Source organism: Desmodus rotundus, chromosome 2 (genome assembly GCF_022682495.2).
Source record: "Desmodus rotundus isolate HL8 chromosome 2, HLdesRot8A.1, whole genome shotgun sequence".
Classification (NCBI taxonomy): domain Eukaryota; kingdom Metazoa; phylum Chordata; class Mammalia; order Chiroptera; family Phyllostomidae; genus Desmodus; species Desmodus rotundus.
The window spans coordinates 142,351,932-142,376,394 of record NC_071388.1 but is presented as its reverse complement, the minus strand read 5'-3'; the positions used below and the strand labels follow the sequence as shown (position 1 = coordinate 142,376,394).

The following is a 24,463-nucleotide window of genomic DNA, read 5'->3' as shown; positions in this document are numbered from 1 at the left end:
TGGTGCCGCCTTCGTAGGCCCTTCCATGGGGAAAGTGAAACAAGGGAGAGAACCATAGTAGGAAGGTTTAGAGGTTAGTGTGAAAAGGGATGTCATTTCCTTATATTCTGGATCAGCCTTTCTAGTTTCACTACATTGATTCCTCACTCATGACTTGTCTGTTCTGCTCCCTAACTCCAGTTCTTATTTGCGTATCTTTTTTCTGCGTATCTTTTTTCTCCTTACCTGGTCCATGTGATCTTTCTTGCCAGGTTCTGCCTCTGCCATTTAATATTCACTGATAGACTTGCTTTTCCCAACAACCTTGGTATCTCCTTCCTTAAAGATATATTTCCTGTGTCCTCAAATTCTACCTCTGTAAAATTCTGGCACAGTGGATTGAAGTGTGAACTTTTATCTGAAAAGGAGACTTTCCAAATGAAATTTGATTCTGTGTATTACTGTGTCTTTGTTATGTTAGAACTTGACAATGAGGTAGCTTGGGGCTTTTATTTTATTTTATATTATTTATTTTACTTTATAAGAAACCTTAACATAAAAATAGGTTTTGATAGCACTTCAGTAATACAAATTTGTTTTATATGTTCAAATTTATAACATTTATGTACCAAAGTCAATTCTTGAACACAGTGAGTTTCTATCCTATTTATTTGCCTCCCTTCTCAGATTTAAACTCTCCAAAAGTTAGAAACTCTATAATATATAATAAACCCTATTTTATAATATACTGTTGACCATTGAATAACATGGGGGTTAGGAAAACTGACCCGTTGCACAGTCAAAAATCCTCGTATGACTCCCCCCAAACTTAACTACTACTAATCTACTGTTGATTCGAAGCTTGATAATAACATAGTCAGTTAACACATTTTGTATATGTATTACATATTATATTTTTACAGTAAAATAGAGGAAAAATGTTATTAAGACAATTATAAGGAGCCATGACTGGTGTGGCTCAGTCGGTTGGGCATTGTCCTGCCAAGCAAAAGGTGGTCAGATTGATTCCTGGTCAGGCCCATGCCTGGGTTGTGGGCCAGGTCCCTGATTGGGGGCGCATGAGAGGCAGCAGAGGGATGTGTCTCTCTCTTCGTCCCTTCTCCTCTTTCTAAAAATAAATAAAATCTTTAACAAAAAAAACCATAAAGAAGAGAAAATACATTTACAGTGCTGTACTGTATTAGTACTGTTTATGTCATGTTTTAAGTTTTGTGGTTCATGTGCAAGTTTTTTCAAATTGTCAATGGAAAAAAAATCTGTATATGAATGGACCCATGCAGTTCAGACTGATACTGATTGAGGGTCAACTGAATGTACTCTGCATATAAGTATACTGTATTGTTATGACTTTTTGCATGTTTTTAAACTTCATAAAAAGTGTTAATTGTTTGCATTTCATTTGCAACTTGTCATTCAGCATTTTTTGATAGTTTTAGCTCTAGTTCATTAATTTTAAGACCTATGTGGTGTTCCACTGTATGAATATACCATATTTTTTATCTATGCTACTATTAATGGACACGAAACTTTTTCCAGTGTTTTGCTATTACAGACAGGTATTGCAGTGAAAATTCTTATCCATGTTTTCTTGTTCACATGACTGAGAGATTCTCCAGGGATTGTACCTTGCAGAGGAATTTCTTACTAAAAGTGTGGATAGTGCAGAGTTGCAAAATACTGATTTTTCAATAGCAGAATTACCCTTTTAAGTGTTTTGGGGAGATTTTACTCCCACCAGCAGTGGAAGTAAAGTCCCTGTTTATTTGACATTCTCATTAACACTGGGTGTTGTCAGATTTTTAAATTTATGCCAGTGTGATGGGTGTGAAATAGGGTATTGTCTTCATTTTATTTCAACCTCATTGCTAGTGAAGTTTAGCATCTTTTCATATATTTCTTGGTCATTCCATTTTCTTTTTCTACAAAAAAATGTTTATGGCAGCTATTACTGTTCCATTGTCCACTACTTTTACTTACTCTGTAGGATTATTTTTTCTTCATTTTTAGTGTACCATATACGTTCTCTACTAATCTTTCATTGGTTATAAAAATTGCAAATATATATCCCAGTTTGTTGTTTCTTTTTAAAGTTTCTGATGTCTTTTATTGTTAAGAAAATTTGTTTTAATTTAGTGATACCATCTTTCTCCCTTGTTTTTATTTTTCTTGTTTAGGAATTCTTTCTCTAACCTGAGTTTATAAGGATTTTGTCATATTTTCTTCTGAAAGTTTCATTAAAGTTTTGATTTTCACAGTTAGGTCTTTAATCCACCAGGACTCAGTATTCATGGAAGGTCCAAGGAAGGATTTGATTGGATAGTCAATTGACAATAGACACTGATCAGTTTATCTAATCACTACTTACTGATTGTCTATTTTTTCTCCACTACTTTGGAGAACTCTCTCCTTCATACAGTATTTCCTTTTATGAGGCCCGTATCTGTGCTTCAGTTCTACACTGTTCTCTTTAGCTGCTGTGCCCCAATACCACATTCTAATCTCAGTGACCTTTATAAGTGGTAGAGTAAGTCCCCTGTCTTATTGTCTATCATTCTGATAGTCTTACCTGTTTTTTGCCTTTGTTCTTTCATATCAGTTTTTGATCAGATTGGTCAAATCATAAAAGGGAATTTCTTGTAGGCTCTTTTAGGATTTAAGAGAAAAAACATTGTAATTGATATTTTGTTTCATATGAACTGATGTTATTTAAAACATTCCCTTTTATTCCTTAGTAGTAACATTTAATTCTAAGTTTACTTAGATTATAGTTGGAAAGTAAGGCAAGAGGGCAAGAGGATGATTTTTCTACAAGAGAATAAGTATACGATATAATAGTACTGTAGCAGTGTACTTAGGTGGATATGTCTCTGTGTTGCTTTTTTGTTTGTTTGTTCGAATGAAAGGACCTGAGAGATGTTCTTAATGTTAAAAGACTACATCTTGTTTATAAGTGTGTCAACAAGACTATCAAACACCTGTCATTGACAGCTGATAGTTCTAACCATCTATCATCCAGGTATCAAAACAAAACTTAAGGATATATCATTTACCTCCTGTTTTTTTTTCCCCCTTGGTTGTCTTGTGTGTCCAAATCTAACCTCCCTCCCCTACCTTGGTTTTTTTACTTTTCATTTTTTACAAAATTTTTAAAAGTATTTTTTCTTGCAGGTTTTTCCTGTTTTAAATAGCCAGTCAGCGACATTGGTGAGAATATTGTTTCTAGAAACCTGAGATATTTTGGCATTGTCCAAGTATTCATTTCCCTTACCCTTCCTTTTTAGCACTGAATTTCACACTGGCTTGTTGGCATTTCCAGGTCTTCCTTCGGAGTCATAAACATTGCTCCCACCTTCTAGACTTCCCTCATGTTATTTTCTTAATGGACCTATACCTGGCTGTGCTTAAGGGATAAGCTCGTCTCTGTTTCTGTGACGCCCTGCAGAACACTTAAGGGTTTTTACTCTTGAGACCTGTTTGTGACAGCTATTACTGTTCCACTCAAAAAGGACTTTTTAAAATTTCTTCTAGTTAAGGAATGTTGAAAATTGAAGATCCCGGGGAGTAACAATTCTGGCTGACTTTGAATGAACCTCAGAAGTTGTACTTTTAGGTCTCCTATAAAAGCATGAAGGGAAATAAATGATTTTGAAATTTTGTTATGCATAATATCCCTGTTGTTTAGTATAATTTTTAAATGGTAGCATATAGAATAAAATATTGTTACAGAAATTTTTTTGTAATTGAAAACTCGCAAACTGTCTTTCTTAGTCAATGCACTCATATGAAGCACTTGTTTACCAGTTTTCATTTGCATTGTGAAAAATGTAGTGACTCAATTTCAGTTCATTTAAACTAAAAGGGACTTTTATTGTTATCTGGAGCAGCTTCTTTTGCTTTTATATGTCATAAGATGAATGATCTTAACATCCTTTTCTAAAAGCTATGCTTAAATACTTAAAAGAGATGTAGCACGCTCAGTGTTTTGTTTTTCCTACTAGTACTAAGCACTTGAGGTGGAGGGTTGAAGGTTGACAGGGGAGACCTTTTTTTTTTTTTTTAACGTTATTGCCTTATTAGGCTGTTACTTTACTTGAGTTAAAAAAAATTCAGCTGAGTAAATTTGAATATCTAATTGGCCTTATTAAACAATTCATCAGTCAGGCAGCATCTCATCTAGCAAGCACAGAGATACTCAGACAAGTTATACAAAATGGAAGGCTTTTATAGGAAAGAGGAGCAAGGAAGTCATAAGAAAAAGAAAAGTGAAAGTTCATTGGTGGAAAATAGGAGGTCAGGGTGATGATGGCTTCTGATTGGCTGAATTGTGGTGTTTTCCATTGGCCAGGCTTGTTGCTGGGCTTGAAGAAAATCTCCTGCCAGGGTAGTCAAGTAGAGACGACTTCCTGTTGGAGGTGGACTGCTTGTTCGGGGTAATCAACACAAATGATGGGGTGTGAGAGCTCCCTCTAAAGGCCTTCCCAACCCCAACTTCAGTTGAGATTTCATTTATTACAACATTTTGCTCTGTGTAGTGGGGTTTTTTTGCCCAAATTTTTTAGGGAAAATAAGGATGGGCTTTATACATGGGTATAATAATCACATACCATGGGTATAATAATGGGCATAATAATCCCATGTATGGTGTGCATTATATGTGGGAGCGTATTAATTTTCACACTTGATAATGAATGCATATTTGTATTTAGTATAGGGATTGAACCTAAGAACGGCAGTGTATCAAATATCAGACATTGCCCCCTGAAGATTATTGGCATTCTGAACTTATTTTTAGCTCGTATTACTTTAGTTTCATATCAGAAATTTGTCAGTACATGGTGGTATAGTTTTAAGAATTTTAGCCATTTTAGTGGTATCTCATTGTGGTTTTAAAATGTATTTATCTGGTTACTGTTGCTGTTGGATACCACCTTTAAATATATTTATTCACCAAATGATTGTCCTCTCTTTTGAAATATCTATTTAGTCTTTCATCCCTTTCTCTTTTCATTTAATTTCTACAACACTTTTAAGCCTGGCAGCCATCGTGGCCTTCATTTTACAAATGAGAACATGGATTCAGATACGATTCAGAGCTGAGGTGAATTCACTCCCTAGAGACCTTAAGCTAGTAAGTAAGTCTCAGCGCTGGGTGTGGAGAAGGCAGGCCTTCCTTGCTCAGTGGGTGATGTGTGCACTCTGCATGTGCGCACAGAGTGCGCATAATGGTTTCCTCAACCCGCAGAGGTCATGTGATCACCTGCCCAGTCCACAGCTTCTGATTTTCCATCTGTGACATTTGGGCATGGCTACGGGTACTTTGTTGACTCATTTTTCCCCAGCTATGGGTAAGTGTCTTATGCATGAAGCTTCCTGAGTCTGTTTCAGTACAAATTATCCTTACTGCATTTATGCTTCTGCCTTGTTGTCCAAGGTAAGGGTGGTGTGGAAATGGGGATCTGGTTTTTGAGGGAGTTGGGAGGGGCGTGGCTCTCACCTGACAGGATTACAGCAGGCATCTTGGAAGTATTAGCCAAGAAGAAAGTGAACTTGCAGGAATATAAGGCTGGCCCTAGACCTTTTGCTTTTTTAATACATGATTTACAGTATTAAGAGGCAATAACAGGTAATTTCGATGTGTTTTTTTTATCCTCCTCCTCCCTACCTGCCCTATACGCCCAACTCTCCCAAAATGGTGGTGACATGTGAAATGAAAAAAGAGCTGCAGTCACTATTCTGTATTCAACCAGAACCAAAGGCTCTTAAATATATGTATTTTTAGATGATGTAATAAATGAAGTTAATCTTGGCATCCTGGTTGGTTCTTTCCTTATAAACAAGAGTTGAACTTGCATTTGTCTTATTTGCCCTATTCAGCATGTTTAAAATGTTTGGGAAACTGAAAACTAACTTGTTGGCAAGCGTTAATTTAGCCGTTTTGAACAAAAATTGCATTCAAGAGGCAGTTTGATATAGTTTTTAAACTTAGAGAATACACACTGAGGCAGACTGCTTCTATTGAAATTATCGTTTTACTACTTACTAGCTGTATCGCTGACCTTGTGTTAGTTACTCTCTGTGTCTCAGTTTCCCGATGTTTAGAATGAGGAATTCTTACTTTATTGGATTGAAGTGGAATCCACTTAGCATATGTACAGTGCTTTGAAGCTGTTAGTTGTTGTTGTTTTAAATTAAATTGTTATTTATAATTCAGTACTCAGAACTGTAGGTAGGTTTTCATTGTAGGAGATAATGAACAGCATAGTTTAAAGTAGAATTTATGTTTCTGCTTTCCCCAAGAGAAAACTGAAGATTTGCATCGATAAAAATGTACCCACACAAATCAGAACATTAAATGAGGAGGAGGATTGAAGGAGAATATGTGTGTGAAACCCAGGCAGTCTAGAATGCTAACCATGGTTTTTGTCATTGGACTCAGAGAAGCAAGTGAAAAATATTTTTAATCTATCAGGGTGAGGTAGTGGGCATTTCAATATTTTAATCTAAATTTAACTACACAAGATTTATATGGTGTAGAAATTTAATAAGTGTATCATTATTTTAATAATGTAAACATATAAATTATTTATAAACTAGAAAAATAGGCTCACCTACATTTTCAAGTAATTTTTTAATTTATAATAAATTGGTCCAAAGAACGAACATTTTTATATTTTTAATAAAAGCTGTCAGCTGTGATTTCCAATATGATTTCTACTCATTTACTTGCTTTTCATTTTCTAGCTTATTTTTGCTCTAAAAATTTCTTTTTGCCAGTTTTCCCAGTTCTTCTATAATTTTAAGGTATAAAAATAGTTGTTTTCTTCCTATTAATACATAAAAATGATTTTTCCTTTAAGATCTAAGCATTGCTTTAGTTACATACCAAGATAGTAATATGTAGTATCCTAATTATAATAAATTTTTATATTGCTTTCTATTATACTCTTAATTATCTATATCCTGATCATTAATTTCTAGGTGATTATGTTTTACATTTGGTCTAATAAATGTGTATTGTATTCAGAGAATATAGTGTGTATATTGTCCTAAATTATTTCTAGTTCTAGGTAGCTCCATGCACATTTGAAGAAAGATTTAACCTCTACTTTAATGTACAGGAAGTCTTCACATAATTCCAATGTGCATGAATTTAGTTACAGTGTTTTAGTTAAATAACATCAAATCCCCCCCCCCCAAAACAAGCCTTGTAATATCTTAAGCAAAGAACCCAGGCAAGATTTTGAAATACAGAACTATGAACTAATAGCAGGTGGTATTCTAAACCACTTAATTGGCAATAATTTGTTACATAGCAAGTTTAAAAAACAAATAGGCTGATACTCTGTTCAGGTTTTTAATCTTTATTCTCTTTTTCAAATTTGATTACTTTTATTGACTTTTCTTCATGTTCACTGTTTCTGTAGTCTTTAATCTGCTTGTAAGCTCATCCAGTGAATATTTTTAGCTGAGATCCTGTCCTTTTCATTTCTATAAATTCCATTTCTCTTCTGAACACTCACCACCTGCTCAATTATTATGACCATCTTTTCCTTTAAGTTCTTCAGAGAATATATAATACCAGCTTTAAAGTACATTTCTACTAATAATAACATTTGGGTAACAGTTATTGGTTTTTATCTTGATTGTGGTACACTTTTGTGTATTAGTAATTTTTTATATTATATTGGTCATTGTAATTATTCTTTGAAAGGAGGCTAGATTATGTTGTCTTCCTTTAAAGAGTGTTGAGTTTTGTCAGGTAGTTATATTATTGGAGAATCTTTCAGGCTTTTGTCAGGCTTAGTTTTCTTTGTGAGGCCGGCCTATTTTGATATTGAACTTAAGGGGCCTTTACTCTTAAGGTGTGGCCTTTTGGGGGTTTCAATGGATGCCTGAAATTTTCTCTCTGTTCTAGTTGGGTGGAGTATTGGTCTGTTTGGCCTGCCATAACTAAATATACCAGGTGGCTTAAACAACAGAAATTTGCTTTCTCACAGTTCTAGAAACTGGAAGTTCAAGATCAAGGTCCCAGCAGGGTTGGTTTCTGGGTTGCAGATGGCTGCCTTGTCACTGTGTGCTCACAGGACCTCTTTGTGTGTGTGAGGAGAGAGAGCCTTCTGGTGTCTCTTCCAAGGACACTTAGTGCTGCTGAATTAGGGTCCCATTCTTACGATCTCATTTTACCTTAATTACTTTACTTGAGGCGCAGTCTCCAAATACAGCTACACTGGGGATTCGTTGCATATGAATTTTGTGGGGACACAGACATTTAGTTCATAACAGGCAGGAATTCCAGAGACTCTCGGCACTGTACTACCTGTGAACCCCATAGTAGGTGATCTGTGCTAGTCCTCATAGAGCCTCACTCTGTGTGTGTGTGTGTGTGTGTGTGTGTGTTTCCCAAAGAGGTGGGACAGCCCTTGATCACCAAGGGATATGTGCTCAGGAATCTGGTGTCTGTCCCCCAGCTGCTCCACTAGGGCTGGGTCTTCCTTATGTTTGGACAGAAAACTGTTTCTAGGTAGAAAGCTGGGGCCATCGTGAGGGTCATTTCATATTTACTTTCCCTTAAAGACCTCAGACCTGCACTGTTATTAATTTTTTGAACACAGTTGCCGCATATATTTTGGCCTCTTTCATACATGTTTTTTTGTAGAGTAGCAAATCGGGTACCAGATACTCTGTTATGGTTGGAAGCAGATCAATTATGAGTTTTTATTTCCAAACATAGTTGGAGAAGCTTTAAAGATCTCTTGTGGGCATTCTTGTTTTATATAGTTCATTTTTTTATTACTTACAGAGCCTATTTTATTAAAAGTTTTATAGGTAGACTTGAATTCCTTTTAAAGCTATATGTTGAACATAATGGACTGTGTGGAGTGGGAGCCTTTTTTGATGGGCTGCTGCTTTATGATATTGTTAGAATCTCTGAAGTATTTCACTGGGTATATGAGGCTCTCTATATGCAGTAATCAAAACCTGGTGATGACTTACACCCACCAAACCCTGGAAATTTAGCATGTAGGCCCCAGGAGAGCTCGTTTAGCTCTCTTACTTTCGGTGCATTAGACATAGGATAATGTGAGATACGGCTCCAACGCTGGGCAAAGTGACATGCTGTAAAAGAATGGTTCCTTAATTATAATATTTAAAATTTTTCCAGGAGTTTAAAATACTCGTAAGTACATAATTTAACTGTTATTTTGTTCACTTGAAAAATGAAATCCTTTTTGGCAGGCTATTATAAAGTGTTCGGATTTTATACTTTTTATAAAGAGTAATCATGAGCCCTATATTTGTAGGGAGTAATAGTCTATTGGATAAAGTATTCAAATCAGGACTTTTAATTTTCTACAAAATTAAATCAAGTAAAAATATTCTGTTTAGTTTTGAAATGACTGGAAGGGGTTTGGGGGGCATTGCATAGGCTTCACATTTAATTGTGTATCACATGGCCAAAATTGTGTGTCAGAATTTGGTCATTTATGATTCTGGTTTCTCAGATCAAAGAGGAAAGGATAAATTCTTAGATATTAGGACTACTGAAAATATTTTATAGAAATAGTTCTCCTGCCTCACACCATGTGCCGAATGAAATTCCAGAGTAGACTAAGGATTTACCCATAAAAGAGAAATGATATCTACACAAAAGAGAATATGAGTGAATATTTAATCTTAATGTAGTTCTAAACACTGTGCTGAAAGATACTATTTTAAAAAAGAATGAGAGATCTGTACAGCAAAAACAAAACTTTGTAAGCAAAGAGCAAAGATGAGCATGAAGTTGGAAGTCATATGTAATATATGTGATTTGCTCTTTAGATTCCAGATAGAAAATTAGTGACTTATGTATCACTGTACAAGAAGTCCTTTGCCTCTCTCTTTAAAAAAAATAAGCAACAGGTATTTATTTCTCACGGTCTCTAGGCTGGGAAGTCCAAGATCAATGTGCGGGCAGATTCGATGTCTGGTGAGAACCAGCTTTCTGACTCATAGATGGTCGTCTTCCTGCTGTGTCCTCACATGGCTCAGGTGGTTCTGAGGTGGCTCTCTGGGGCTCTCTTTTATTTTCTTAAATTAAATTTGTTGGGGTAGTATTAGTTAATAATACAATGTCAGTTTTAGGTATACAACTTTATAATACAGTATTTATATACTCTGTTGCAGTGATTTTTCAACTGGTGCGGCACAGCACATGGGTGTGTCGCAAGAATTTGTAAAACATGCAGTACTTGACTGGTTAGTCAGGGGCACTGACCTCTTTTTCCCTTAGATTGTCAAATTTAAAAATGACAGCAGCCAACACAATAGCATTCCCATGTGTATGAATCAAAATGATTCCTATTTTTTGTCAGATCAGCAAAAAATGTAATATATTTTTTGGTGTGCCACAGAATTGTAGTAATTAGTTTATGTGTGCCATGAGATGAAAAACATTGATTGGTATGGCCAGGGACTTCCAGTACTGTGTTGAGTAAGAGAGCTGAAAGTGGACACTCTGTCTTGTTATGATCTTAAGAGGGAGTAGAGGGAACATACCTAAACATAATAAAGGCCTTATATGACAGACCCACTGCCAGCATCACACTCTACTGGAAGAAGGTTGAACGTTGCTGCTCTATTGTGTTCCCACCACCCAAAGTCTGGTCTCTTTCCGTCACCTTGTATTTGACCCCCTTTACCCCCTGTGTCCTCCACTCGCCACCCTCTCCTCTGCTAATCACCATTCTGTTGTCTGTGTCTCTGAGTTTGTTTTTGTTTAAAATTTTATTTGTTCATTTGTTGCCTTTTGTTTTATATTGCACATATGGGTGAAATCAATTCTTGTCCTTTTTCATCTGACTTACTCACTTAGCATAATACTCTTAAGGTCCATCCATGTTGTCACAAATGGCAGCATTGGTCTTTTTTATGGCTGAGTAGTACTCCATTGTATGTATGGAGCACATCTTTATCCAGAGTTGTTTCCATGTCTTGTTTCGCCTTTGAAGGCATTTCCTTCTACCCTATTTACCCTATCTCCCTGTGAGACCCCCAGAGGTATTGTCATTCCTTTTTAGTAAAACAAGAAGAGGACTGGGATCTCGGAAGCCCACTGGTGCTGTTGCCTTTTGTTGTCACATGGGGTTGCTGTTGCAGCTTGTTCCCGCGCAGTACCTTGGATGTGTGTCTGCTCAGGGGTGAAGCTCTTGCTGCTCCAGAGCTTTGCACAGACTTCACTGGGGCCACACTGGGCATCATAAAAGCTCTTACAGTTCACATACTTAGAAGCTCTGTTATTGTTTTCCAGATTACAATACTGTGCCACAGTGATAGGATATGGAGGAGTGACCAGCATCATTCATTCATTGAACAAATACTTACTGAGCACTTTGTGCCCAGATACTGTTTTGTTCACTTGAAGTAAAAATAATGAATAAAATGAAACAAAAAATTCCTGCCATAATGGAGTACATTCATTCCAAGGGTTGGAGGGAGGGAGAGAAGTGGTGGCAGAGATAGACAATAGACAAGGTAAAGTATTTATTCTATGAAACATCTATAGAAAGGCCTGTGCATGAAATCCTGACATTTTAAAATTATTTTGTATTTGTTCCATGTGAAGCATCAATACAATTCTACTGAATATAACAAAGAAGAGAGTCTGGGTACCTGATAGATTTAAAACCACAGTTTGCTGATACCTTCTTACTAGATTGTATAAGCACTGTGGCCACTGTATGTACTGGTACATCATGTGGCTATTCAAATATTGGTATAGACATGTATTTATGAACATGGAGATATGTTCATGGTAAGTGGAAATGCAGGTTGGGAGATGATACATTTAATGTGATTACACTATTAGTGGGAAATACTTTTTCTCTACCCCTGAGGTTTCCTTCCTGAAGAGGGAGTTCCATGAGTGTCACCTGACTTCCCCTGCTCCTGTATTCTCTCCCATTTATGGTGTAATGATGTTTCTGATTGGTAAACTTGCAGTTAATTGGCCCTGTTGATGCTCTTTGTCCATGTAGGAGCTAGCTAGTCTTTCCATAGCCATTGAGTGATTTTTCATCTATTTCTTGTTGGAATAAGTTGCACAGGGGCTCCGCCCTGCAGGGGGAGGTCTGCCCCTGTGTAGTGCTAAGGCATGCCCACCTCTGGGGTTCACTATTAGCAAGCCCATTTGTCCAGAATACCTAGACCTCCATTAGTAATAACAGCAGTATTTTATTTTTTTTGTTTTGTTTCTCAACATATTTGTAATTGGCAGGGAAGGGGTTATAGTTTTGGGGTGCAGTCTTTGGACATCTCATACCTGTGGACCTATTTTATTTAGTTGTATTGATATTTTTATTTTTCTATTTATGTATATAGAAGAAAGTCTAGAAATATATGTGTCATAATTTTCAGAGGTTGGTAGAATTACAAGATTTTTTCTTGTTTTTCTTGTACTTTTGAATTCACTAAATTTCTTAGATATGTTATTAAATGGTTAAACATTTTAAACCTCTGGGAAAAAATACATCCTGGTCTGACTTTACAGGTAGAAGAATTAGTCATCTCTGTACAAGGGAAGAAGCTGGACCTGGGTAAGCTATATTCAAAGCTTGGTGCTTGAATATAGAACTTAATGCAAGGCAAAAAATCTGTTACTTTTCTACAACGTCTGGCTTGTCATTTCTTCACACGTGTGAGAATAATTACTTTCTATCCATAGTGTTAGGCAATTCCCATGGTTTTATAAAGTGAGTTCCAGCATTTAACTGAGGTTAACTGGATTCTTTGTTTTTCTTTCTACTTGCCAAATATAGCTGTTTACTTAAGCCTGTTTATTTTTTGGCTTTTATTATTTATTGCCTTTAAAAAAAAAGAACTACTTTAGATTCTTACCACTGTGATAAGATTGTATGTATCTAATGTCTTGCTTTGGCTATATTTGCAATTATAGGAGATAAAGGGGAAAAGACATAAAAAGTTCCTAAAGTATAATTTTTATAACCTCACTTCCTATACTAGCAGAAAAGAGTTGTATCTCTTGATATTGAAACTTTGAAAAAGAGTAAAAATATTACTAAATTCAGTCGTTAGATTCTGGTCATGCTCTTCAAAAATTTACTTTAAAATTTTTATTTTGATCATAAATTATTTCAGACCACAAAAAGATAGTAAGAATAAGAATAATTTCTGGATACTTACTTTAGAACTTAAAAAAACAAAACTTTATATATAATTAGGTCCTTGTTTACCCCATTTTGATTCTCCATCTTGTTTGATGTTTTTCATTTTCATGCATATGGTAATGTTTTTAGTACTTACATCTCAAAATATAGTGTATTTTTTGAGTGTTTTATAACTGTGTGTGAAACATTCATGTATTGCTGGTGGAATGTAAAATGGTACAGATGCTTTGGAAAACTGCCAGATTCTAAAAAAAAAAAATAGAGCTGCTGTGAGACTCAGTGGTTCTCCTAGGTATATACCAAAGAGGTGTGAAAACGTACATCACGCAGAAATTTGTGTGCAAGTGTTCATAACAGCATTGAATTATTAATTTTAACCAAAAAGTTAAAAAAATACCCAAATGTTCATCAGCTGGTGGAGAAATAAAATGATGCTTATCTGTACAGTGGAATAATACTTAGCAATGAGAAGAAGTGAAGTACTGAAACGTGCTTCATCATGGATGAACCTTCAAAACATTGTACTACATAAAAGAAGCTAGGTCATGACATGCCATATGTTGTATGATTCTGTTGATATGAAAAGTCCAGAACAGGAATGTATAGAGAGACACAAAGTAGATCAGTGGTTGTCTAGGGTGGGAAGTAGGGAGGGAGAGTGGACTGTGACTGCCAATGGGTATAGATTTCTTTTTAGGTTAATGAAAATGTTCTAAAATTAGATAGCAGTGATAGTTGCACAGGTCTTTAATTATACTAAAAACATTGAGTCGTGTACTTTAAGTGGGCGAATTGTATTGGAATGTGAATTATATTTCAATAAAGCTGTTTAAAAAGTTCACATAAATGTTATATATTCTACTATGAGCTTTTTAATATAAGCCAAAACAAATCATTGTATTTTGAGATTTACACATTTTTGTACATTTAGCTCTGTAGAACTCATTTTTACATTTCATCGTATGAACTTTTTATATTTTATCAATCCATTTTTCTTTTTGCTCTTAAAAGCAATGACTCAGTGAACAGTTTAGTTCATATTTCCTTATATGATGACACATTTTAAAGGCTTTCTTCCAAATTGGAATTTGATGGGATTGATAGTTTGTAATTTATTTATTATTAACTAAATTTAGAAGATATTTTATTGGTGTAACTTAGAACATTTAATTCATTTAAGTATACAGTTTAAAGTTGAAATGAGCTAAAGTACTCTATCTTCTGATGTTTTTTCATAGTTCTTTTATATTTGGCAAAAGCAAAGGTAGGGCTTCTTCCGTGCCTTTCTTGTTATGTCAGTGTTACATAAGGTATGTCCTAATTTGGGGGTATGCTAATATCTTTTAGAAAAAGCCACAAATGAGTACAACACCGCGGAAGACTGGAGTCTTATCATGGACATATGTGACAAAGTTGGAAGCACTCCTAATGGGTAAGATGCCCGTCATGCTCAGTAAATGTCCAAGGACACGATAACTGGTGTCTCTTTTCTTGATGTCACTTTGAAAAGTTACTGGTTACTTTGAGGGGAATAAAAACAAAGAGATCACGGTGGGGGATTTATGGGATTAACCTTGCCCTGAAAGAACAGATGGGAAAAGTTCAACTGAAAGTCTGAGATAGATGAAAATACATAAAGCCTTGACACGATAGAAACGCATATTAACAATGAGTAGACTAGATGTTGAGAAAATTCTCTTGTAACTTAGACACTTATGGGAGTCTTTTAATAATGAGATAAATAAATATAATAATTTAATAGGTAACATGCTGAAAAAGCCTTTCAGTAATCAATAGGTAAATATAATAGCATCATAATGAAAAAAGTGAATATAAACAGGAGGCTTTGGGGGGTAGATGCAGTAGTTAAGCTGAACTGATTATACTTTAGAAGTTGAGAAGACTGAAGAAAGCATTTGTTTTAACATTATAGCTTCTCAAAGTGCATTCATGCATGTTTATACTTAAACCTTTTAAGACTATATATCCTGCTCTTTTTTTTTCAAGATAAGAATTTGCTGTCTGAAAGCTAAGTCTCTCTTGAACAAATGAAAAGATATTTTTTATATGATATAGTTCTCTTGTTTTGACTGACCTTTTACGTTTTGATTTTGGAATATACAACCTTCGGAATAAGCTTTTTTTTAAAACTTCTACAAGTCTGTGAACAAAAAGATTGTGTAAAATCATTTTAGGTAGTGAAATAAAGTTTGCAGGATTTTATTTTTTAATTTAAAGTTATTTAGTAGTAGTATAACTCATATTTTTAACATTTGATTTGAAATTCTGAATACTTAACCTTCTTTATTTTTTTCTCAGAGCAAAAGATTGCCTAAAAGCCATAATGAAAAGGGTAAATCATAAGGTTCCTCATGTTGCTCTGCAGGCGTTAACTGTAAGTAAAAGTCATGTTGTTATTTGATCCAAATTTTATGTGTATGTTTGTTTTAGTGAGTTATTATCTCAACATATGTATATTGATTTTTATTTTAATTAATAGCTTCTTGGGGCTTGTGTGGCAAACTGTGGAAAGATATTTCATTTAGAAGTATGTTCCCGTGATTTTGCAACAGAAGTACGTGCTCTGATAAAAAATAAGGTAAATTTTTAAAAGAGAAGAAATTTAAGTTATTAAAAAAATTCATGCACTCTATGTCATTTTAACTATACATAGCATTAATAAAGTATTATAAATGAAATCATTTTTAGATAAATTTGAAATGAAATAAAACTTCCTGTTCTAAAATTTGATGTTTTTATTTGTAGCACCAAAATCTGTTTTCCTCCCCAAGGCATATAAGCTAGTGATAATAGCTAATCTTTACTGATGGTTAGTTACCAGTCAGTGCTTTAAGCATTTTACTTCGACTCTCTTGTTTAATGCTCTTAACACTTAGAAGTTAGATTCTCTTGTCATTCTTATTTTATAGATGCAGAAACTGATGTTTAGATGTTAAGTAACTTGTCCAGGGTGATGCCAGCTAGTAAGTAGCAGAGCTGAGGTTCAGATGCAGGTTTCTGTGACTCCAGGGTCCAAAATAACCACCATTCTGTACTGATTTCCCATTGGAGATGAAGAGCAAAGGTGGAGCAGGGCGGAGGGGGCTTCACCATAGGGGTGTTGTTACTGATTTCTTTTAAGATGGAAACTCCAAAGCACCATTCTCATGCTACTAGTGGCAGAAATCCCAGAATTGTAGTTTAGTTGACACAAAAAGCTTATAAGAAAACATTGAAGAAATAACCTCTGGATATAAAAGACTTGTTGTTATAGAAAGACTTAGAAATTGATGTTCAAAAAGGGTAATTTTGCAAGAAGTAACTATTTTAAAACGTAAATAGGCATTATCAAGTACTTGCCTAGGCTAGGTGTTGCTGGACTTCTGTCGATGTTCATGTGATTAAAGAAAATTTGCATGATAATTCTCTTTGTTATTACATAATTCAAGTACTTTTAACCACAGTGTTTTTTTTCTTTGCCTTTTCTTTGAAAGGCTCATCCTAAAGTATGTGAAAAACTGAAATCTTTAATGGTGGAGTGGTCAGAAGAATTTCAGAAGGACCCCCAGTTTAGTCTGATATCTGCAACTATTAAATCTATGAAAGAAGAAGGGATTACTTTCCCTCCAGCAGGTTCTCAGGTAAGAAAGTCAGTTAAACTCATGGTTGACCCTGTATGATTTTGAGGGTATGTATCTTATGTGAAATCTGGGCCAGGTCTATTTTAATTGTCACCTACCTCCACTGTCCACGCACCTATCTGGCACACTGTCTTATATTTAGTAGTTATGCTAATTGTAGTGAATTTCCTCTGCATATCAGAACTTTGAGAAGTGACTCAGCCATAAATAATCTGTTTAATGCTACTCTGGAGTCACGCAGAAGGCATAGGTGGATGAGAGAGCCTTATGTTCAAGAAATTTATAGTAAATTTGAAGGGTAGCTATGTACATGTGAAAAATAACTAAATTATAAGTGACAAATATGGATGAGGGGTACAAATGCTATGTGCCAGGACAGAGAGGTAACTACAGACTGGGCTGGTGAAAATGAAGAGGTAGAATTTGGGGATTGGAATGTATTCAAGAGGTAGAGAAAGCTCAAGACCTGTTTGTTAAGGAGTGAATGTGCCTGAAAGGAATGGTTTATATATAAGATGGGTGGAACTATAAGATGAAGTTTCTTTGGGGAGGTAGGGGATAGCTTTAGTAGGACAGAGTGGAGGCAGGAGAGATGAGTCACTGTATGGACTGTTCAAGTCTGTGGGAGAAAAACATTATATCTTGGGTTTTACACTCAGTACTTCTTGCCCTCCAATTAATATATGGGTTAGGGAAAGAGACTAGGAAGAAGACTGTATATCCATCTATCTCTATATGTATATCTATCTCTATATCTCTATATCTATATAATTTTATTGTAGACTCTAAACTACAGAGACAAAAAGAATCTTTACAACTGACCAGGTCTAAGGATTCTAGGTGGATTTGGGGGATAGAAGTCTTATAAGTAACAAAAAGCAAGCATTTTCCTGCTCTGTCTGTTATGCACATCATTCTCAGAAATCTCTGTTAAAGAACTGGTTGATGATTCAGAATCCTGGACATCTCTGTCTTCCATGCCTTCAAATTTAAGCCTGACCTTCCTTAATCCTCTGCTGTGCCTGAAGAGCCACCACCATTCAAACACAATGAGTAGTAAAAGAGGGCTTAACAGGCATTCCTAGACCACACCCTTTGAGTTTGTCCTCCCTCCTCTTCAGTAGTCATCATGGCTTCTGGCTGCCACTTCCCTTGGAGCTGTACGCCTATAAGGATATAGCACCTCTCACTGAGTTAAGAGACCTTGGACAATATAGATCAGGAAGTGCAATCAGGAAAGACTCTTATTTAAGTACCTTCTGTATGCCAAGTTCTGCGTTGGATACTAAGATTTATGCAATGTATAAGCCAGTTCGTGTCCTTTTTGAGTTGATAATATTTTCTTAAAAATTCTGATGTTTTATTTTAGTATTTGAAAACAACTACTTAAAATTATCATAAAGAACTTCACTTTCAAATGAAACTCATTAGTTATCATCAGTTTTATTTTAAGTTAGCATGTGTGAGTAATTATAGAACTTGTGTTTTCCTTGAAAGGGTAGTTGTGTTTATTTTATTTGTACACTTACAGACTGTCTCAGCTGCTGCCAAGAATGGTACATCATCGAACAAAACCAAAGAAGATGAAGACATAGCTAAAGGTAAATCATGAAACGTGTAATTTAGTGTTAACTGGAAACATCCTTGCCGGAACAATTTATTGAAAAAAAAGTTATAATAAAATTGAGTATACTTTTAGTATTTTACCTTAAATATAGGCACTAATAGGGTCTGAAAATTAAGTAAAACAATTGACATGATCATAAGATTAATTCATTATCTTTGTCAATAACATGTATTTAATGTCCTACCTTTGGAAAGCTTACATTTCACCTTTTCTTTAATGCCAAAGTTATGAGTCAACCACAGAAATATATGTTCCCAGCTTGTCCTATATGGAAAGCTACCCATATTAAAATGTCACAATCTGTTTGCTATAAAAATAATAGCTGCTGTATATGACAGACTGTTATAATCAGGAATGAGCAAAAACTATTTAAAAAATGTCATGATTCTCTGCCCCTCTAGAAAGTTAACTGCTTAGTGTTTATTTGGACAAATAAAATACTCACTTGATTTACCTTATTGAATATAACGTTAATGTCTCTTTTTAAACTTTAAAAAAAATCAGAATTAATTCTGGTTACATTTTTTTTTTTGCATTTTAATTTTTCAACTAGCTATTGAATTATCCTTGCAAGAGCAGAAGCAGCAGCACACAGAAACAAAGTCCTTATATCCATCTGCAGACGTTCAGTTAAATAATAAAGTTGCAAGAAAAGTGAGAGCTTTATATGATTTTGAAGCTGTTGAGGACAATGAACTTACCTTTAAACATGGTGAAATTATTATTGTTTTGGATGACAGGTATGTTTTCAATCTTTATTTCTGGAATATTTTGAAGTTAAAGATAATACCCTTAATTTAGAATCCTGGATGTCAGCTCTTTGACTTTGTGTATCATAGAACCTTTTCATATCTTAATTACTTTTTTCTAAAATAAAATTTATAAAAGAGACTAGGTAATGTGATTTTCTTAATTATTATATTGAATTTGGTTTTTCTTTTTATCTTGGATAAAAGATGTATTAAATGATTGATTATGACAATCAAGAAACATAAATATTCAGTCAGCCGAATATTTACTTTAGCAATTTTGTATACCAAAATTACTAACAAATAAACTTTAGTAAGAAATATAGCTGTGTTATCTTTGATCAAAGCAACCAAAAGGTATGCTCAGCTCCATAATTCTAATTTGTTACTCAACTCTCTCTCACAATTTCTCTATCATTTAAACTTGTAATACAGACTGCATCCGTCTATATTGGGCATAATTCCAGCCTCTAGTTTGCTTTTAAATGAAGTTGATGAAATGTAACAAGAGTGAGACCTAACAGCTTGTTGCTATGAACAAAGATTGTAAATGTATCCGGTATCCATTATAAATAGCTTACTAAAGATACATTAGTGTAGCATATTTTTATTTACTTATTTAAATATATTTTATTGATTATACTATTAAAGTTGTCCCATTTTTTTCCTCCTTTATTCCCCTCCACCACCCTCCCAGCAGCATTCCCCCACCTTAGTTCATGTTCATGGGTCGTACATATAAGTACTTTGGCTTCTCCATTTCTCTTACTATTCTTAAGCTCCCCCTGTGTATTTTTGTACCTACCATTTATGCTTCTTATTCCCTGTACCTTTCCCCCATTCTCCCCTCTGCCCCACCCCACTGATAACCCTCCATGTGATCTCCATTTCTGTGATTCTGTTCCTATTGTAGTTGTTTGCTTACTTTGTTTTTGTTTTATGTTCAATTGTTAATTGTTGTGAGTTGTCATTTTACTGTTCATATTTTTGATCTTATTTTTCTTAGATAAGTCGCTTTCACATTGCATATAATAAGGTCTTAGTGATGATGAACTCCTTTAACTTGACCTTATCTGGGAAGCACTTTATCTGCCCTCCCATTCTAAATGATAATTTTGTTGGATAGAGTAATTTTGGATGTAGGTCCTAGCCTTTCATGACTCTGAATATTTCTCCCCTTTGTGCCTGCAAGGGTTGTTTTGAGAAATCAGTTGATAGTCTTATGGGAACTCCTTTGTATGCAACTCTCTCCTTTTCTCTTGCTGCTTTTAAGATTCTCTCCTTATCTTTAATCTTGGGTAATGTAATTATGATGTGCCTTGGTTTGTGTTTCCTTGGGTCCAACTTCTTTGGGACTCTCTGAGCTTCCTGGACTTCCTGGAAGTCTATTTCCTTTGCCAGATTGGGGAAGTTCTCCTTCATTATTTTTTCAAATAAGTTTTCTATTTCTTGCTCTTCCTCTTCTCCTTCTGGCACGCCTATGATTCAGATGTTGGAATGTTTAAAGTTGTTCCAGAGGTTCCTAAGCCTCTCCTAGTTTTTTTGAATTATTGTTTCTTCATTCTGTTCTGGTTGAATGTTTCTTCCTTCTCCAAATCGTTGATTTGAGTCCTGGTTTCCTTCCCTTCACTGTTGTTACCCTGTCCATTTTCCTTTATTTCACTTTACATAACCTTTGCTTCTTCCTCTCTTTTGCGACCATACTCAGTCATTTCTGTGAGCATCCTGATTACCAGCATTTTGAACTCTGCACCTGAGATGTTGGTCATCTCTTCATAGCTTTGATCTGTTATTTCATTTGGGCCCTTTTTTTTTTTTTTTTTTTTTTGTCTTGGTGCTCCCGTTACATAGTATGGCATGGAGCCTTAGGTATTTGCCAGGGTAGGGCAACTCACATCACTGCATTGTGGTGCTGTATATAGGGGAGGGATCCAAGAGGGAACAGTGTTGCTTGGTCAGCTCTTGGTGGGCTTTCAGTCACTTCCCCCACTACCCATAAGCAAATGGGGCCCTTTTGGTGCTGATTCCCGGGTGGGTGGGTTTGTGGACGTTCTAAGACCCTGTGGGTCTCTCCAACAAACTCTTCTGTGAGGCTGGGAGTTTCTCCTGCTGCTGCAGTGCCCACAGATTTTTACAGTCAGAGTATTGAGGCTTTATTTCCCCATGCTGGAACCCTAGGTTGTGTGATCTGTCTTGCTCCCCAGTTGTTCCTCCCAGTTTATCTGTACACAAATGTGGGACCACCCAGTCTGCCAGCCGCTGCCTTGCCACGCATCCTCTTCATCCCAGCTGCCTGACCCCGCCCCTCCTGTTGGTCTGGATGAATGTTTCTTCTTTAACTCCTTGGTTGTCGAACTTCCATACAGTTTGATTTTCTGTCAGTTCTGGTTGTTTTTTGTTTTTAAATTTGTTGTTGGCCTTTTTTTGGTTGTGCGAGTAGGCAAAGTGTATCTACCTACGCCTCCATCTTGGCCGGAAGCTTAGTGTAGCGTATTTTTTAAATGGATAGTACACAAAAATGGTTTTACTGTGTCGTGGTAAATATTGAGAAACTGTTATGTAATAGGTTCTGTTTAGTTCTGCCATCTGAAACCTAGAATAAAGTGTGGGAGTTAAAATTACTGTACAGGCGATTGTATGGAATGCAGAATGTGAATGGCATAAAAGAAGTCATGTTGGGGTCCAAAGGGAGCAGATTAGCCTGTGGTGTGAGCACCTGGGAAAGAAGGCCTATCCAGGGTCCATTTCAGGTGAACTTTGATTGATTTTGACAGGACAGGAAAGATTTTGCAATAACCCAGAATATGAAAACAAAGGTCTCCTAGGCAGTCATATAACACTATGTTCACAGAAGTTTTTTGCTTTTTTAAAAATAACCATTTGTGATGAAGCACATGATCCTTGAAGGAGAGTAAACAGATACGAAGATAAAGAGGTAGTGTGGGCCTTGAACACTGACAGTCTGAACGCTCAGGCTTCTGAGTGTAGTTTTAGTTAGAATATGTACAAAATCACTTACATTTACACTTCTGTTACTCTTAAATTTTAACACATTTGTAAAATAGAAACAAAACTAAAACGGAGTAGTTTTTGCTCTGAGATTCAAATTTTGAGCATTGTTTTAATAACAGATTTTTCTAAAATTAATTGCTCCTGTAGTAAGTAAATTACTAATAAATGGCCCAGTACCTCATCACTCTCTGTAGCAGGTCTTGTATTGCCCTGCGTTGTGATAACTGCATCTCTGAGTTTTTCTTTTGTAACTGTGTGACTCCTTCATACGTATGGTATCCCTTGATGTCACTTGGTGTTGGCGCAGCATTGTGTACCTGTTGCAGGCTATGGGCTCGCAGTGAGTAAAGGGTTATGTTACTGTGCTGCATGTGTTATTTTCACTGATGTCTAAGTAAAGCACAAATTCATTAAATAACTTAGACTCATGCAAAACAATTTTCAGTTGATACTATACCGAAGAACTTTATTCTTTGTAATTGCTGAGAGAGTGCAACATGAATATGATGGAATGTGTAAGTTGATTGCCCTCATTTTGAGGATAGGATACCCAGTCTTAAAATTGCCATAGACATATGTATCAACATGTATAGGTTAAGTGTTGTCATTCTGGGTGGTTGGTTATCATTGCAAGATTTTAAACGGAAAGACAAACTTGGTTACTAAAGTTAAGTGGCAGGCTTAGGTTAAATGGAGGTAATCTAGATGATCTAGAATATGACTATGTTCCTTGTATTTACATTGCCATGGAAATGAAAATACAAAATTAAAAATTTCACATGTAGAACTTGAAAAAAGTCCTTGAAAATGCAGCGTTCTTGGACTTCACCTTAAGAAACGTGGAGCTGATAGAAAAGGCGCACATTTCTTAACAGTGTGCCAATAAAGCTTTTTACTCTCTCCATTTTTAGCTTTATCTCGCCACTCCTTGTTTGTTCTGTATGTACCATTTCAAATAATTAAGTGGAATTCTTGCAGCTCCAAAAATGTCATGTTGTGATTAGACTTTTGTGGCATTGTACATTTGGTTCTCTCTGCCCAGAAAGCCCTGTCAAAGAAGCAAACGCATTTAGAAAAGAAAAGGAACTTTACTTGCAAGGAAGGTTTGCAAGGGAGTCCAGGCCAAGCATTCGTTCCCCAAAATAAAAAATAAAACAGATAATTTGAGGAAAAGACCCCCACAAGATTACCTAGTGTCCAGGTTTACTATATGCATGTTTGTGGTAGAAATAGCACTGTTCTCACATGATTGTCAAATCTGTAAAGGACATCACTTGTCTTCAGCCGTTGTCATTGTAAGAGTCAGCAAGTAAGTTGTTTTGGTGAAGAAGTCAGAGGCTAGATTTTCATTTATGTTGAGACCTAAAATGAGACAAGATAACTTTGTTTTGTGTTTACCTCAGTGGGTAAAGTATTTTATTTCTTAATATTTTTTATTTTCTTGCTTATCCATAATGGAGAGGGGCATTTTTATGTCCGCAGCCCTCATTTCCTTTTCCTCCTGATGAGTGCCTACTAAACCTTCAAAACCCATGTCAGATTTTTTATCCACTGAGAAGCCTTTAAACCCTTCCCTGCCTTTACCTGTAAATTAGGAGTTCTGTCTTGGTGCTGCTCCAGCTCCCTGAATGTAACTGATAGCATTTCTCATATTGTACTATAATTACTTTTTCACATGTGTCTCTCCTGCTAGATGAATTGATTCTGCAGAGGGTCAGCACTTCCCTGGGTGGGAGGAAGGGGGAAGGAGAAAACAAATCCCAGAAGGTAAAGCAAGATAACATGTCTTAGTTGGTAGGGAGGGTTGAAAAGTATAGTACTAAATTTTAAATTTCTTGAGGGCAGAAACTGTTTCTTAATTATCCTTGTAACTCCAGTGTTTAGTCCGGTGTCTGGCCCCTCTTTGGTGGGCTTTCATAAATGTTAGCTGACTAGTCAATTTGTCGAAGGTAAAATTTATGTCTCTTATATTTGCATCATTTTTCACTCAACTGTGACTGACTTTCTTAACATAAACATCTGTAAATATAAATGCTGCAATTTTCCTTAATTATCAAATGGTTTATGTGAAACTACAGTGCCAAATTACCCTAATTTAGGAATTTACATACTTTGTGCCATTAACATTCCATACAATCAACTGATTGTCAATGGAGAGCATATAGAGCTGGATTAGGGCTGGGAAGGAGTCGTCATGCTTTCACATGGCATTTGGGTGTCTTGACTACTTTTATATTTCATCAAGGTGTTTGCAGTAGAGGTCGGGAG

General features: G+C 35.6%; 1 protein-coding gene across 6 annotated transcripts in view; it reads left to right on the top strand.

Moving 5' to 3' along the window:
* The window catches only part of STAM2 (signal transducing adaptor molecule 2), a 60,542-nt gene that overhangs the window by 3,973 nt on the left and 32,106 nt on the right, over window positions 1–24,463 (top strand). For 3 of the 6 annotated variants that reach the window (XM_053918677.2, XM_024579837.4, XM_024579836.4), the window contains exons 2-7: window positions 14,514–14,598; window positions 15,486–15,561; window positions 15,667–15,765; window positions 16,661–16,807; window positions 18,339–18,408; window positions 18,988–19,174. In XM_053918677.2, coding sequence (XP_053774652.1) covers window positions 14,514–14,598; window positions 15,486–15,561; window positions 15,667–15,765; window positions 16,661–16,807; window positions 18,339–18,408; window positions 18,988–19,174 — 664 coding nt within the window. Of the gene's footprint in view, window positions 1–11,290; window positions 11,515–12,529; window positions 12,576–14,513; window positions 14,599–15,485; window positions 15,562–15,666; window positions 15,766–16,660; window positions 16,808–18,338; window positions 18,409–18,987; window positions 19,175–24,463 lie in introns of all 6 variants that reach the window. The other 3 variants (XM_045187403.3, XM_045187402.3, XM_045187404.3) reach the window with 3 other exon arrangements.